Here is a 16,814-nt window from a genome sequence, read left to right on the forward strand (position 1 = left end):
GCTGGCATAGCAACACCCATAGCAACGCTGTCTGTGGGGGGAAATCCTCTAGGAAGCACACCCAATGGCAGCTATCCTGCCATCACAACCCAGGTGCTGTCTGGGGCACACCAGCACAAGAACTTTGGCAGTAAGGAAAAAAGAAAAGCTGTGATATTTTTAAAACAGAAAACTCAAGAGAGTGGGATGGCTTTGATGTATTTAATGAAGCCTGCACCTGTCTGGCTGGCATGTAACTGCAGCAGCAAGGGCTCTGCAGAGAAGGCCAAACTACCTGATTTTGCTGCCTTTTTTCACAGAACATGTGATTTTCAGTCTGAGGTGGCCTTTCTTCCTTGCATGATAGATTCTTTTTTAAAAGAGCTTCGTAATTTACCTACCTTCCACATTTGTCCTTCTTATTAAAATCTGCTCCGCTGCTTTGCAAGAGTTTTATACATTCTACATTGCTGGAAAGAGAAGGAAAGAAAACAAAACATGAATAAAACAGAAGCTTACACCTGCATTGCCCCCTGGAAATGGAAAAAGTTACTCCAGTTATTTTTGTATTATTTGCTGTGCAAAACCAGGGTACAACAAACTATAATGTGAAATGCAATCAAACAGAAAGTGAATCTCTAAAAATAAACTTTTTTTTTAAAGTAGAAAACCTCAATAAGAAAAAAATACTAATTTTCCAAAGAGAGCACAGTAAATGTGATCAGTGTGTTTGGAGATTTTAAATGGCAGCTCTACTGTAGTGCTTTCCATTCTGACCTGGTATTTTATAAAGGAACTTTAAATGAAAGTTGTTGCTAGCTCATAAAATGCCAGTCTAATAACGAAGAGGTGACATTTAACGAAATCCACCCCCATTCAGCAAAGCATCCAACAGTAAGCATTTTGCTCAAATCCGAATTATTTAATGAAATATAATCACAAGAGTCACTTTCAGGTTTATTCTGGCACAATTTGTTGACTATTGATAGATTTAAGCCCATCTCCAAGTGCTTTGTTAAAATAAGTGTGTGGCTGTTATAGGGATTGTCACATCAAGACTGCATTTATAGAAGTGGAGGAGAATTTACCACATCCTGCCTGTTTCTTCATCTTGCTTAAAGCCAGGTAATTTTATAATAGAAAACAAACCAGCTGCATTCTGACATCTTTTGTAATTCAAGCAAGTAAATGTAGGACTCCAAGCCCGAAAATGACAAAGAAGTGCAGCACTTTCCAAGACCACTTGTCATTCACAGGGGCAATAAATCCACCACTTGTGCTCACAATCAGATGAGCAGACCTTTGAAATCTTTTCCTAGCACCCATGCAATTCCCATTACTGTAATGGCAGTAACAGGCCTGTGTCAGGAAATAAACTGATGGCTTTTGTAGATCTCCAGCTACAGAAAAAAAAAAGCAACTGGATGCAATTATGCAATATTTTGGTGCATGTTGGTCCCAAATCTAAATTGCTGTTGCATAAAATAACTACAGAACACTCACCACAATGCACTAAAAATGAAAGCACTTGCTAGTGATGACAATCATAGTAAACCACTACGAAAATATGGTTTATTTTCATGAGTCACTTTTGCTGCTTATTGAAGCTTCTCCTTCTCTTTAGGACTTCCAGGATGTTTTTATCCTCCTTCTGGGGTGCAACCTTATCAAAAAGGTAGCATCTGAACCATATTATAATAATCTCCATCCAAGCAACTGTCTCTTAATTAATGTGAGACAAGTACCAAGATGAATAATACCAAAGCAATAATAATACCAATGTTTGGATCAATTTTATTAGGGTTTGGAAGTTTTTTCCCCGAAGAGCAAAAACTTTGTGATGCAGATTTTGGTCCACTGAGAAGAAAAAGCAACTTCAAGAATGACTGCCAAGTATTCACTGTGGATGAGCACTTCTGCTTGCTATAACCACAGAGAATCCAAGGGCTGCAGCCAAGGCTCCATTTCAGCTGTTCTCTGAGCCATAAAGTACTCCAACAGAAGAGCCAAAACTCAGTGATTGCCAAATGTTGTGTCCTTTCACTAGATTAACTTCACAGCCCTTCACTGACAATTATCTGTAATTATTTAAAATAACTGGATGCTACGTTAACATCTTAAATTGAAGCATTTCAATTTTTAATTTCAATTTCCCTTTTCTGCCCTCCCACCACTTTTCAGGAATGCATCACCCTGAGAGAGGGGCAGCATTCTCACTTTCTAACTTGGATGACGTGGGTTTGGTTTTGGTTGGTTTTTTGTTTGTGCTTTGGTTTGTTCATTTTTCTTTTAGAAACTTAAACTTGCACCTGAAAAATGTGAGAGAGGAAGGTGAACTATATTTGGACTCCAAGGCTGCAATCTGATGGGCACTGCTGCACAGCTGCATTTTCGGACAAGGACACGGTCCAGAGATGGAGGCCAGGAATAGCTCCCCTGCCAGCAGCATCCCAGGAGCTCCTCACTGGCTGTTCCCTAGGGACTGATGCTTTCCTGGAGACTGTTGTGGCTCTCAGGGAGGCCTGGCTGAAAGCTGAAACAGCCTTCTCAGGGGCATGAAAAGGAAGAGTTTTCCCCTCTGCCTGAAACCTACACTTCAAATCAACCCACCTCACTCTACACAAGCGCAGCGGCAAAAGAGAGCCTAAAGTGACCCAAATTATGGCACCAGACTGCCTTGCACAGCAATAAATTCCTCTGTGGATAGCACAGCCGAGCTGGCTGGCCCCAGATGTGCCCCAGGATGCCTGGGAGCACCCCCAGAGCAGGTACTCACCCTCCGGCAGCGGCCGCGTGCAGGCACGTTCTTCCGAAGCTGTCGGGAGTGTCTATGTCAAAGCCTGCAGACAGCACGTGCTCATTACTAAACAAGGACACTATGCTATACTTTTGTCCTAGTTAAACCACAGGAAACATCGCAGAGACAGAAAAATCAGTTAGTCAGGGGAAAAACCAGAAGGCAAGCAGAACTAGAGTCAGAGAGAGGTTGTCACGGGAACGGCGAGCGGAGCGCTCCGCTTTGGCAGCTCTATAAAAAGAGCTGCGCAGTTGACGAGCGTCTCTTTCCGCATCCAGCTCCTCCACATCCCTGGCTGCAGCCATGTGACAGTGCTTAGGAGGCACAGACTTGTCAAGAGGACTGCGACAGCAGGACAGGAAGACAGGAAACAGGGAGACATGAGGGAGAACCACAGAGCCAGCCTAAACATGAACTGGGGCTGTTTCATTGAGTGTGGCTGTCAGATTGGAAAGAGGCTTCCAGCAGCACGTGGGGATATTCATCAAGATGCACAAGGCCAAAGGTTGCAGCCTGACAGTGCTAACTGATCACTCAGTGTTTTCTCTTCCCATCTATTGGCCAAGGCCAGAGAACACCAAGTTGTAGTATAATAGGGTATGAAATTACCATTTTTCATATTTCTTTTATACCCTACAGGACTCAAAGGGAAAAAGCAGTTGTAGGACATTTTACATGTTAAGTAATGAAGGAGTTTTCTAGAAAACTCCTATGATCTTGTTCAGGATTTTTTAACTCATAGGAACTCTTGCCTGGAAAAAGAAGAATTTGGGATTTGGCCACTGATTACTGACTCTGTTGAAATGGTTGCACGAACAAGCTCTGGCTTTGGGCTCTGGTGAGGATCCCAAGCCTGCTCTCTTGACACTACACTTCCATTCATTTTCCCTCTCATATCCTCAGAACTTTGGCCAGCCTAGCTCCTTAACTATTCAGAAACACACTTCAGCTGCATGTAAAATACATCATCATCACCATCAGTGAGATGTAAATACCCGTGCCAGTGCAGACCCCAAGGAGATAATTTCAGAATTACTCCTTTGGTGGGTAGAGGGGAGAATCCCCAAAATAAAATGGGATCTCACATTCCCACACTTTGGAAAGGGGCTCTGAATTCCCTCCCTCCCCTGGTGAATTACTCTAAACTTTCTGAACTTGCTGGGAGAAAAGAGCTTTGGGCATAAACAATGCAGGAAGTACTAGCATGGCTTTGGGAAAGCATTGCATGCTCTGGTGCACTGCCCCACACAGCCCAACACAGCAGCACTTCCATTAGAATAATTCACAACAAAGAGTAGAAAGGGGCTGCAAGCAGCAGAGACAAACACTACTCGAGTTCCAGGGACACTGGGGGACCTACTCACCCGATGACAACAATTTCCTGCAGCAGTCTGAGTGGGCATTCAGTGCTGCTAAGTGTAAAGGGAACATGTTGTGGATCCCACACCTGAAAGGGACAACACCTCGTGAGAAAGTGCAGGTTACATACATACACAGCACATCAAAAGCTCCTTCCAGAAAAGCAGCATTTTCTCATGCTTTTCCAGGAAGATTCTTTCTTGGTGCTGCCATTATTTTTATCTGTATTTCCTTAACAGCCTTCTTGAGAGTTAAAAATATTCTGATGCAGCAAAATCTTGGCATTATGCTTTGAACAGAATGTGGCAGGATGGTCTGCAAAAATTCCAGGCGAAGGCAAGGTAAGGGAGGAAGTAAGAGAGCAGATACTGCCTGGAGTCAATTGCCCAGTGAACCACAAATGTCTGCACCAGCTACACATACGGCAACTGCCATTCTGAGGGAGATGTAAATGCCAAAATCTTCTCTATATGACTTCTGAATCCTTTCTTTTTTTTCTGTTTTTTCGCAGATGACTCTTCATACTTCCCTTCAGGCTGCCATGTTACAGTTTTCTTCCACAGCATAAGAACTAATAATGTAATTTTCCTATTTGCTCCATCTGCTCTCCTCACCTCCCGTTTCACTTTTTCCTCCCTTTAGCACATGGCCCTCTTTCCACTCAGACAATAAACTTTCAGAGCAGACATAAAGGGCAACAAAAGAAAGGTCGTCATTAGATTGAACCTATCTATCATTAGTCTAAATCTGTATTGGGTAAACATGTAATTTTTAAAGAAGCTGAGCACTCAGCAACTTTAATTAATATCAGGAAATCATGCCAGTTCAGTCCCTAGGCATGTCACTGCTTACTGTCTGAAAATACTTTGTGTCTGGACATCTTGGTGTCTTTCATTCAGCATTGTTTTGTGTAAAGCATCTTGTTATTCTAGAAATATTATCCTACTGGCAGTTCTCCAAGTACACATAAACACGGAGCCTCTGAAATCAAGTACTTGAAAAGATTATCATCTACTGCCTGCTCCAGCAGATTTTTTTTTTAAATTACAAACTCCAGAACAATAGCAGATGGATTCATATCAGTCCTTCATTTCTGTGAGACAATTGGTGGATGGGAGAGTAGGATCATCTTCCAAGAGAAGTTCAGATACAGACCCAAAGACAAAGGATCTTGTCTTTCTACCACCGTAGATCATAATTACTTAGGAAGCTTAAGACAATTATTATTGTGGATGTTTATAAAGGCATCTTGCTCTCTCCAAGATTTTATATATAAATGTATTTAACTAATTTGGGGTTGTTTTAAAAAAAATGTATTCTTCCCAGAATCCACAGCCCCATTCTTTCTCTGTCTTCACATTAAATGTGTCCTCCTTGCTGCTTCACTACACTGACATATGCTGCTGTACAGATTTTAATTTTGCTATTAGTAGCATCTACATATATCTAGTAGCAAATCTACTAAGAGATGATCTGACAGCCTGTTCTTTGAAGAAAACATTGCAAACTCCACTGAGCTGCTGCATCTGTACAAACAGGTTGCATTTTCTAACTATGGATTAATTTATTTAAGATAACATTGGACATTGTGTTTTGCTGTGCTTCTCCCTACACCCATTTCCCTCTGTCCCCTCCTCCACCTCATTATCTAATGCAATACTATTCATCTTTTTGGTCAAGATTTCCACCCAGCAGATGTTTTGGCTGGTTTCCACCAAAACCAGCACATTTGCTAGCCAGTGTCCCACTTTCTACAGGGCTGTTCACACTGGTTCCTCCCATCACTTGCACACTTTCCCTTCCAGTGCATTGCCTCAAAGACTGGCTGAGCTGTCTGCACTTGTTGTGAACAGTGCTGCAGAGTTTTCTTTCCTAAAACTGTTTGGGGAGCTCACCTAGAGTTATTTACATGCAGCACATATTGAAAGCACATTTAGCACAGGCAGTAGCATCGTTTCCATCTGCCTAGTATCTCTGAGCCAACTTCTTATTTCACTTATTTCTGCTGCTGGAAAAAGTCTTTTTATTTGATCAATGTTCCAGTCACTCAACTGTGAAATAGAAATTTCTAACTGGATAACCCTGATTCTAAGAGTGGAGTGGGCTATCCCAGTGCATCTCATTTTCCCTTAAAACCTTAAGATAACAGACAGCAACTGACTATACTGGAGAAAGAGAGAGGAAAAACCTATACCTCTATTAAGGTACCAAGATCTTCACACTGGCTGTATTAATAAAATCCAGTGACACTAGCTGAAGCCTGTGGAATTGGATTATCCATGCCAAATTAAGATCTCTTCCACCTTCTGAGTTTGTAGGGTGACAGTTGTATTCAGCAAAGGAGAATGGGCAAATGTGTCACTTGCATGAGCACCATCAAGCAAATAAACAAAATACTGAGAGCTGCGATTCTCTCCCAAATTCAAACCAGTCTTTTGCATTTGAAAGCAGGGTTTCCTAACTAGGTAAGTCAAGAGAAGTCCCTGATTTCTATGGCAGGTTCTACATGAAGAGAAATTATAATTTGGAGACATGTGGAGGTAATTGCCAAAACCTTACATTCATGAAATCAGATGCTGCTCTGAAATACCTGTACAGATATCCCTCATGGCACTGCATTTCCTTGATCTCATACCCCTGTGTTTATGTCCAGCTTTGCTACTTCCTTTTGACACACCCTAGGAACCTGACCATAACCAAACAAAACTCAAGTACTCTCTCTGTATATACATATATACATATAGATATACACACCTCTACTTCATTTGCATTAACACCACTGTCCCCCATCAATGCTTCAGGGAAAAGAAGCACTACTTGTACAACATGTAATCATGCACGTGGGCACAACAGGAACTCAACAGAGTTTCCTTCCCTTCCACGCTTCCTAATTGTTCATATTTTAGTCTCATGTCGCCCACTGAAGTACAGCACAATTATGCCTGTTTTAACCTTCCCACTTGAGAAGGTGAGGAGCAGCTGTGTTTCCAGGCATTGGACACAACACTTGATCCTTACAGCTCCACTTGAGGCACCTACTTGGCAGTATCAGCTCCGCTGGTTATGAGGGTGTTGATCAAAAGCTCGTGTCCGTATCTTGCAGCCACGTGCAGAGGGGTGTTACCATCCTTATCAACACAGTCGATCTCCCCTCCTGCAGAAGAGATTTTCATGCAGTTTAACACTGAAAAATGCAGGGACCACAAGTGCTATTTGTCTCTAGTGACAGCACTGTGAGCAGCCCAGAGCTGCTCTCCTAGCCACAGAGACACTGAATTTCCCAGAGCAAGGACCAGCACACAGCAAGCTCTCAGCTGTCAGCCATGGTCTGGCAGCAGCACTTGCACCTGCACTTGCGGGGAAGAGTCGTAGGAATTGGATGATTGCATTTGGATTTGCTGCCTATCTAAAGGTACAAATGGATGCCCTGAAATAAGCTATAAAATAATCTGCTGAAACTGTACCCTCATTTGTAAAGGCACTGCCACTCAGCCTTATCTGTACAACAATGATAAACAGAGTTCACTCCAGAGGCCATCAGGAATACACTGCAAACAAACGTGTTGTGTGCTTTTTGCATGTCTTACCAAAGAACAACCAAACAGTGCTTTACGCAGAACTTTTCCTTTTGCAGTTTAAACCTGGCATCTTGTGTTTTATTCACATAAGCAGGAAAAATGGATTATTTCTTCAGACAGATTACAGAAAAGTCCCTGTTTTCTTTCTGGACCAAGAACTGTAACTTTTTCAGTCTCTCCCTGCCAGTCAGGTTTACTGCACTCCAACTATTCTCTCCTCCTTCCCCCAGTCCTCTCCAGCTGGCCTGCATCCTTGTGGAAGCAAAAGCCAAAGCCAGTACTACAGCTGACATCTCCCAAAGCTAAGCTGAGCAAACAGGGTTACTTCATGCCTGCTGGCTACACTCCTATCTGTGCACTCCTGGACATTGCACAGCACCATGGACATCCATGATCCATTTCTTTAAGCACCACAACACTGCTAACTTGTGGTCAACAACCTTCTGATCCTCTACAAGCCCCAGATCCCTTCTTGAGGGACTGCCACTCACCTGGCTGTTGCCATTCTGAACTTGTCCAGTTGATACTCCTGCCTCTGTGTGTGATTTTTCTTTTGCTTCACTTGCATTATAACTTGTGTCCAGTTCTACAGGATCATTTTTCATCCTGACTCTACCTTCTGCCAACTAACAGTCTCTCCCAACTGCATTTTTTTCTCCAAATGTTAAAAACACATTTTCTATTCCACTATCCAAGCTTTTAATGAAAATACTGGATAGTTCCAGACCCAGAAGGGAAACTGAAAACTCCCTCACTACACCTTCTATTTCAACAACAATTCATTTATTGCTAATCTCTGAATGTAGTTTTACAACCAGTTATGCACCAGCGCTGTAGTATTTTAAATATTCTGCTGGTTTGCTATGATAATACTTCCTAAAAGCATGTAGCAAGTCTTGGTAACATCAGGATATGGTAATAGTTACTGCATGTCCACTATTCACAGAAGAATTCTAGTAAAGCACTGGACAGCATGCCCTGAGAAGCTGTGGATTCCCCATTCCTGGAAGTGTTCAAGGCCAGGCTGGATGAGGCTCTGAGAAACCTGATCTAGTGCAAGGCATGCCCTCCCCATGGCAGATGGGTTACAATTAGATGATATTTAAGGTCCCTTCCAACCTTTCTAATTTCTAATTTTTTAATGGTAAACAAAGGTCAGTGAAATTCTTGAACCGGTTCCCTGGGGCAGAGCATCCACCAGTGGAGGTCTTCACAAACAGAAAGTGCACATGGAAAAGTCAGAGGACTGTACAGTGTTCACAAAGCCTATTAAACTGCTGTAGAAGAGAATTATGATGTTCCAGCTTCTTTTACTCTTGAGAAATCTAACCAAGATATTGCCCACTTTGGCTGACCTATGTAACATTCCCCAGTGGGTTTTCTTACTCATTTTGAAAGAAAGGTATCACACTTGTAGTTTTCCAGTTTTAAGGTAATCCATTCTTCCTCTACAAGTTGCTAGAGACAGTAACCAGAAATGGAGACATCGTTAGCCAACTCATTAAGCACTGCAGAATGAAACCCCATTGCTTTAAATCACTGACATTTCTCTCTTCCCCAGGATCCCCGGCAATGAGGCACAAAGTCACTTGCAATGAGATCTGTGTACAATACTAAAATTAGAGGAGTACAAAACGAAGAAAGAAAGAAGTGAAACCCAAGTAAGTGGAAGAAGAGTAGAGAGGTGTGAAGGACAGATGAAGAACTGCCAGTCCTTTCACACACAAATCCAACAGTGAGCAAACAATGGCTCTAAGCCTGAGCGTATTAGACTAAACAACTAAAAATTGCAGTAAAGCAGAGTTCCTTGCATTTTGCCCCAACTCCCTTTTATTATTACTATTTTATTTATGCCAGGATCAATTTGCATGATGACCTGAAAGAAGCACGATTTACTGGAGAACTCCATTTTAAAACTCAATCTCTTTTAAACGTGTCATTACATTTAAAGCACAATGGTTCAAACATCTCCAACACTTCATGCTTCAGTTCCAAGTTTGGGATTTTTGAAAATAAACAAAAACCCCAACCAATGAACAAAGTCCAGACCATCCTGTATCAGGCCCAAACTGGCAAGCTTAAGTAAAGAATCAGTAACAGCAACCTCTGTCATTCAGAAGCAGGTCTCTGACAGATCTCCAACAAGAATAATTACTATATTCCATAGTATTCTTGGACAAAAAAGATGCCTGAAAAATGACTGATAATCAGGAATCCTGGCTATGCCAGAACAAACAGGGTAGCACTGCTCCTCCCTCCTGAGTACAAATTCAACACTTCATGAAGACAGTGGTAAGGGATGAGCTAAGAGAGGTGAGAAAAGCACAGCTGCTGAGTGCAGAGTAGAAAAAAATGGTTTGAGCTCTAAGAACACCGGGGCTCTCAAAGGAGGACAACTAGAAAATTGTGCATCCATCTCAGCAGAAAAACAAGACCTAAATACACCTCTGAACTCTTGCTTTCAGGTTAAGAATCTGAATAGATCATCTGGACCTCTGTCAGCTGGAAGATTATGGAATTTTGTTAACAACCAAAATCTCAGCTTGTGATGGCACGCTGGAACGAGAGCTGTCACTTCAGCGCAAAGCCAGAAGTTCATGGAGCTGTGCTCTGGGTCAGAACAACTGAAAACTGCAACAGTGGACATGCCTGATGTCTTGGGAGAGCCACTCCAGAGGCACAGAAACTCACCGTTCTGGATGAGGGTCTGCGACCGCGTGAACCTCCCATGGACAGCTGTCATGTGCAGGGGGCTCTTCCCATCCTTACTCTGACAGGAATCAAACAGAGCAGAGGATTAGCAGGTGAAGGCTTATGAAAGCAAAGGTACAATGAGTACAGAGCAGTATTTTGGGTTTTAGGGAAAGAAACTGAGCTAGGAAAGCCAAACAATGAGAAAATAGCATGGGAGTGGTACCAGCCTCCACTCACATCGCTTCATGTTTATTGGCATGGGGTTTCACCTTCATTGACAAGCACCATCCCTAGCTTCTTCTTAATAGTTCTGAGTTTAAATAGTGCACTGACTATTCACTGATGTTAAGGGACTTTCCAGAGGTGTTAAATGCTGGAAGTTAAATGCCAGTTTCACAGATGGGAAACTGAAACACACAGAGTTTTAACTAAAGTAGTCAAAATTTTATATGAACTCAGAAGATCTCAAATCTTCTGATACTTATACCAGTACCCTCTGTTGGATAACAGCAAGTTCCTTTCAGCTTCATCAAGATGTGTAAGTTGTGCCTTCAAGAATATTCAGATATCCTAAGCAGAATCAGACTTTGAAAGCTGGGGCTCTAAAGCAGGTAACAAGCAACCCTGGAAAGGGAACTTTTTGGAATTAGGTTCAATTATATCCATATTATATGGGGAAGAAAAACACTAAAAAGGAATAGTTCTCTGACTTAGCACCATTCCCTGAGATAACATTTTGACAGAGCTCCTGGGACTATATTTCAGTACTTTCTTGTGCCTTCATGGAAGTGGTTGATCTAGAGTTTAATGTTCTGATTGTATTTGTCAAGGCACTGAGAGCTCCCCTGCTGGGATGTAATCTCACCCAAACAGTTTCATGATCAACATTCTCAGCATCACTCCAATTCCATCAAGGATTTAAAACCATGCTGTACTTGTTGTTACAGTTTCCTCCTGAGATATGCAAAATAGGATAAAGTAAAACTGTAAAGCTGGTATTCAAATTTTACCTGAATATTAACATCTGCCCCATTATTCACTAGTAGTTCAAGACACAGTGCTCCATGAGTGGAGGCAGCAGCAAAATGCAAGGGGGTGAATCCATTGTTATTAGGCTGATTTACATTAGCACCATAGTCAATCAGCTCATTAACAACAGAATCCTGACCATTGTAACAGGCAATGTGAAGTGCAGTATTTCCATAGATGTTCATCTCATCAATCTAAAATGAGACAAGGAGACATAGTTAAAATTACAGACATCAGCTTAGCATTTTACGTAATGCATCACACACTGCAAATGGAAATAGCTGGAGGCCTGAACTGTCATGGGGCACAGTTCTCACCAGCACATTTCATCGACAGATTATACTCCCAGACAGCTTCACTTGGAATGCTTTACCTTTCCTATTATTAACTTTTTATCCTACTGAAAATTTCTAAAACCAGTATGAAGCTTAAAGCTGATAGCAAGACTATGTAATGACAATAATGATGACAAAAGTCCTAACAAGCTGGAAAGCTTTTTCATGTAAGTGGAAAAGCAGGATGAATAAAAACCCCACCACATCTCTATATTTAAAAAGATTACAACAGTGAGTACTGAGTTTTTGTGAACAGAACCAGGCATAAGAGCTGTTTTATTTTGGATAGGGAGTGAAGGTTTCTGAGTGAAAGCATCATGAAAGTGCACAGACATTTACACTTCAATATGAAACCACTTTTAGTAGCTCAGTATTATAAAGATGCAATTAAGATTATGTTATTTCTTGATCACCAACTTAGTATTCAAGTGCTGTTCTGTAAAACAGGACAAGACAGATTGTACAAAAGACTTGGGAATGGCATGAACAACCTTTCATGAAATACAAAGATCATGTCCCCAGTGGTGGAGAATATGGAACTTAAAGGGACTTATCAGCATAGCACTGTTAATAACAGGAAACAGCTATTCCCCTTCAACTTCATAGCCAACAGCCTGTGAACATGAACTTCTGACAATTTTCTGGCAGGTCAAGTCAGCTGAAAATGCCATGGCAAAAGCAATGGCTTTATTTGACATCTCTAATTAACTGATTAGGCTTCTCTGCTCATCTCACCATTGCTTTGAAGAGTTGACAATAACAAGAAGTCTGTGCCCTGAAAAAAAGTTATTTTCCAGAGTGAAAACAATCTATCAGCTACAGAGGAAATACAGTCTGTAAACTGAAACAGCCTGAACTGCTGTTTAGTAAAGTACACAGTGTATATGTTGAGAACAACCACTCATCATATCAAAGGAAATGCTGACGCAAGGAAAATTTCATTACTCCACCTTCTTCTGCAGGAACAGGATGTATCTCCTGATTCCTTCAGCAAGGTGGCCTGGAATTTACTGTTCATATCAGACTTTCTTTAATACAGAATGTGTCCTGACTCTTGAACAAATTAACCACATGAAGCACAAGTTGGTCTGGAAAATGGAACATCTTTTCTTTAGAAGTCACTGTCTTTAGCAGCATCCATAAGAAAGAAGAAAAGACTGTGTCTAAATAGAGAGAAATAAAGTGCACATTACCACATACCTCCACCCCCAGGTTAAGGAGTTGTTTCACAATGTTAATCTGCCCATTGGATGCAGCTGCATGAAGTGGGGTGTAACCCTTCTTGTCTTTACAAGTTACTTCTGCACCATGATTAATCAGTAAGGCAACAACTTCCAGGTGACCTTCAAAAGACAAAAGACAGTTATCAATGAGTAGACAATCCTACAGCATCACTTCTCCCAGATTATTGTTTTCTCGCTAACACACTGCCCTTTCACTGCTGTTTCAAAATGCTCCCCCAGTTTTATAAAGGAGGAAAAAGCATTTTTATAAATGTTTCTAATCCTGCCTCCAGGCCTTGTGATCCATGCATTCACCTTCTTCAAATGTGTCAAATTTCTCTTTACTGAATTGATCTTCCACTTACCAAAATAACAAAACCACACCTCTTTCCCATTTATTTCCCTCAAGCTAACAGAGTGTGTTTTATTCTCCCTCTTACAGAGGATAGTGATACAGTGAGCATAGGAGCATGCCAATGCAAGTCTCCCAAAACAGCATCCTATTAATGTCATCTGCAAACACAACTGCTAACACTTCTTGGAGCCTTAATAAGTTGGAAAATTAAGAGGATCAGTCTTTTTGCGTCATGCTGAGACAGAACTGTCTTAAAACATTTATTTGTCAGACACCATACAAAATTGTTCCCCATCTGAGTTGCACAGCACTTTCATGTCAGGGGCAGATCTGGTCATGTGCAGGACCTAGGAAACCATATGTACAAAGTCCATAGATAATTAGTGTCCAAAAAGAATTAAATATTCCAGAAGCTCTGTGAAGCTCTCATCTCATCTCTTACAGCTCTCATTATCTGACTTCTATCTAAATTGCACTACAGACTCCATTGCTAATTTAGGCCATAGATATTATCTCAATACTTTTTAAAAGTACATCATGAATTTCTGAAAGCATTTAAGTGGAAAAGAGGCGTGGAATTGCACTGCACAATGTAAGAGCCTTTCAAATCTAGAGAGTGAAGTTCAAAGCTCGTTAGCTCAAAAGCCACATCACAGTTGTTGGCAAGAGCCTTTCCATCTGTGTCTGTGTATATCGAAAAACCACACAATATGCTTTTCTCACAGTTGGAAATCTCCTACTGTCTCATTTCTAAAAGTGGCAGGATTAAAATCAAGATTTCTGACAGGTCAAATGAAAGAGTTCCTGGCTGAGGGCACACAACTCCCCACAAACTGTAACCTGAAATATACAGCTTGGCCAACAAAAGCTCTTGAACAAGCATGACCACTATCACAAGCACTCTAGTATTTTTAAATTATAATCTCCCACTATAAGATATTTTCCTTTAATTTGAAAGGAATGATAAGACAAATTGTTTGAATTAAGCAGTATTTTGTAACACCACTTATTTTTTGAACAGACTTGTTTGCTCTTGTCCACTACGGAATAAAAGGTGACAATTTGCTCCTAACAGGAATAAAGTGCCTATTGTGCATTTCCTAAGAATATCATAACCTAGCTACTTATAAACTTCAATAAACAGCAAAATTTATGATCACAGTTACCTGCACTTCATTGAAAGTACTTTTTAGCAAAAACTGAAGCAAATATAACCTGGGTTTTTTTTCTAGCACAAATATAGTTCAGGATTGACTCAGAGTCAGGATAAAAAGACCAAAATGAAAAAGCAACACAAAAAGCCCACAATTAACTGTCTTAGAAAGGAAATCACAGCCAAGATCTCCCTAGCTGCAAACCCGTAAATGGACAGTGTTTATTTAGATCAGCTGAACCCTTCCCTCTTCAGGGTAATTACAGCACTCTCTTTCCATGGCCAGGTCTGTTCCTGTCCATTTTAAGACATGCTGTTTGTGAATAGAAAACCAAAAAGAAGGAGCAGCAGCCCAAGCCTTACCCATGTATGCTGCCCAGTGAAGAGCTCTTCTGTCCTTTTTGTCAAAAGCATTGATGTTTGCCCCCTTGGCTAAGAGCAAGTTCACCATCTAGAAGTAACAAGAGCAGGTAAACCAACTCTCCAGATCACACCCTCAAAGGTTTATAACAAATCAATCTTGCAATAAAGCTGGGATCACAAAATGCTGCATTTGAATGATCTGATATTCTCTATCAAAAATATTTAGATTTATGACAATTAGATATGACAGGCATTACTGTTTCCTTTGGAAAAGAGTGTCCCTTGGACACTTTTCAAAAAGTCCAGTGTTTTAAAGGCCAAACACCATCACCACTTTACAGGAACTACCATTCCTCTTTCTTCTTTTAAAGTACAACTCATCAGCTTTCATTGACAGAAGCTTTCTGTTCCAGTCTAGGAGTTTTTATTCCATATCTAAATCTTCAGGTGTGGAGTGGGAAAATGAGGATTCTTAAACCCGGATCTAAAGACTAGGAAAACCCAGGAGGCAAAAATCTAGGGACTCTATTTACATACGTTTTTTCATAAAGTTAAATGATAATACTAGAAAGGTTTGCTTGTGTAAGTAGGGAAAAACAGAAGCACATTTTCTAGAAGGCCAATTAGAAAAGCAGAGTGACTGGATTTTGCACACGTAGCCTCCAATCCTTTCTATCCCGACTATGAGGGATGGTGGCTTCTCCGAACTCGGCGATTTTACACAGAAACAAAATCTGACCCAATTCTCTGGGAACTAAAAAACTTTAAATCTAGAAAATAACAAACAGCAAGCCAAACAGTCTGTACTGAACGAACTGGGAAAGATGGTACAGGGAGGTTTGTCCCATGCATGAGGGCAAATGGACAAAAGCAGGTGTTAGGGCATGTCAGGGGTATTTATAAACTTGGAGGAGGGGAGGAATTAGGGTGGAGTTTAGGGAGAGAAGGGCAATTAGGAATAGTAAAATTATTGCAGCAAAAAGGAACCAATGATAACAAGAGAAGCAGAGAACTTTCTGGCAATTATCAACATGCTGGAACTGGAGGATTCTTGGGGTGATTTTTTACTCACCACTACTGAAAGGGCTTTCCCACGGCCTTAAGCTGTGGTCATCTGCACTTTTATTGGAGCTAACCCCAACACACACAGCTGCACGTTTCTTCAGTATGGAGTGAATCCACCTTTCCATTCTGCCACTCTTATTTTCACAGGCAGGCCAGCTCCAAAGAAGCAAGGACACCATGGAGCTGCTGGAAGCAGTGGCACAGCCACCTCTCCAGGAGTGCATGCACACCTCACTCACACCCTGGCTCTACACAGGGACCTTCCAGCCACTGCCATGTTTCTGTAGGCAGGGAACCCATCCCACAGTCTGGGGAGCAGCCAAGTGACAGCAGGGTCAGGCACATGGGGCTCAGTCCAGAGCCAGCCAGAGCAGGCCAAGAGCAGCAAAGGAGACAAGAGCTGAGCCCAGCAGGGCAGGGCAGGAGAGGCTGGCAGCACTCACCTCGATGTGGCCGTTGAGGGCGGCGTGGTGCAGTGCCGTGCGCCCGCCGCGGTCCGAAACATTGACGCTGCTCAGCAGGGGGATCAGGATCTCGGCACACTTCACCGCCTTGTTGGCGGCCGCCACGTGCAGCGGCGTCTGCCAGTTCTTGTCCCGGGCGTTGACATCGGCCGAGTGCTTGATGAGCACCTGCACGGCTTCCTGCAACGGCAGCACAGCAGCCATCACCCTGCAGCTCCAGGAACACACTGACCAACCAGCAGCACCTCACAGCTGAGCTCTCAGTGAGGACAGGAGCTCGCCCAGCACTGATGGGCTCAGCCTTGGCCAGCACCAGGACACTCCGGGAGCTGCCTGGCACTGGTTCTGTCACACATGGAGAAGCTTCCAGCTTCCCCAATGCCAGATCCTTGCCACACCAACCCAACACACACTGCTACA

The 16,814-nt window shown here is 42.1% G+C and overlaps 1 protein-coding gene across 9 annotated transcripts in view; it reads right to left on the minus strand.

Moving 5' to 3' along the window:
• The window catches only part of ANKRD44 (ankyrin repeat domain 44), a 127,975-nt gene that overhangs the window by 34,583 nt on the left and 76,578 nt on the right, over nt 1-16,814 (minus strand). For 5 of the 9 annotated variants that reach the window (XM_033064209.1, XM_033064207.1, XM_033064206.1 and 2 more), the window contains exons 5-13: nt 16,374-16,574; nt 14,866-14,953; nt 12,972-13,114; nt 11,418-11,630; nt 10,405-10,483; nt 7,175-7,289; nt 4,141-4,223; nt 2,756-2,819; nt 381-449 (exon numbers count right to left, since the gene is read on the minus strand). In XM_033064209.1, the coding sequence (XP_032920100.1) occupies nt 381-449; nt 2,756-2,819; nt 4,141-4,223; nt 7,175-7,289; nt 10,405-10,483; nt 11,418-11,630; nt 12,972-13,114; nt 14,866-14,953; nt 16,374-16,574 (1,055 nt within the window). Of the gene's footprint in view, nt 1-380; nt 450-2,755; nt 2,874-4,140; nt 4,224-7,174; nt 7,290-10,404; nt 10,484-11,417; nt 11,631-12,971; nt 13,115-14,865; nt 14,954-16,373; nt 16,575-16,814 lie in introns of all 9 variants that reach the window. The other 4 variants (XM_033064203.1, XM_033064208.1, XM_033064204.1 and 1 more) reach the window with 1 other exon arrangement.

The sequence above is a fragment of the Catharus ustulatus genome, chromosome 7 (assembly GCF_009819885.2).
Source record: "Catharus ustulatus isolate bCatUst1 chromosome 7, bCatUst1.pri.v2, whole genome shotgun sequence".
Lineage (NCBI taxonomy): Eukaryota > Metazoa > Chordata > Aves > Passeriformes > Turdidae > Catharus > Catharus ustulatus.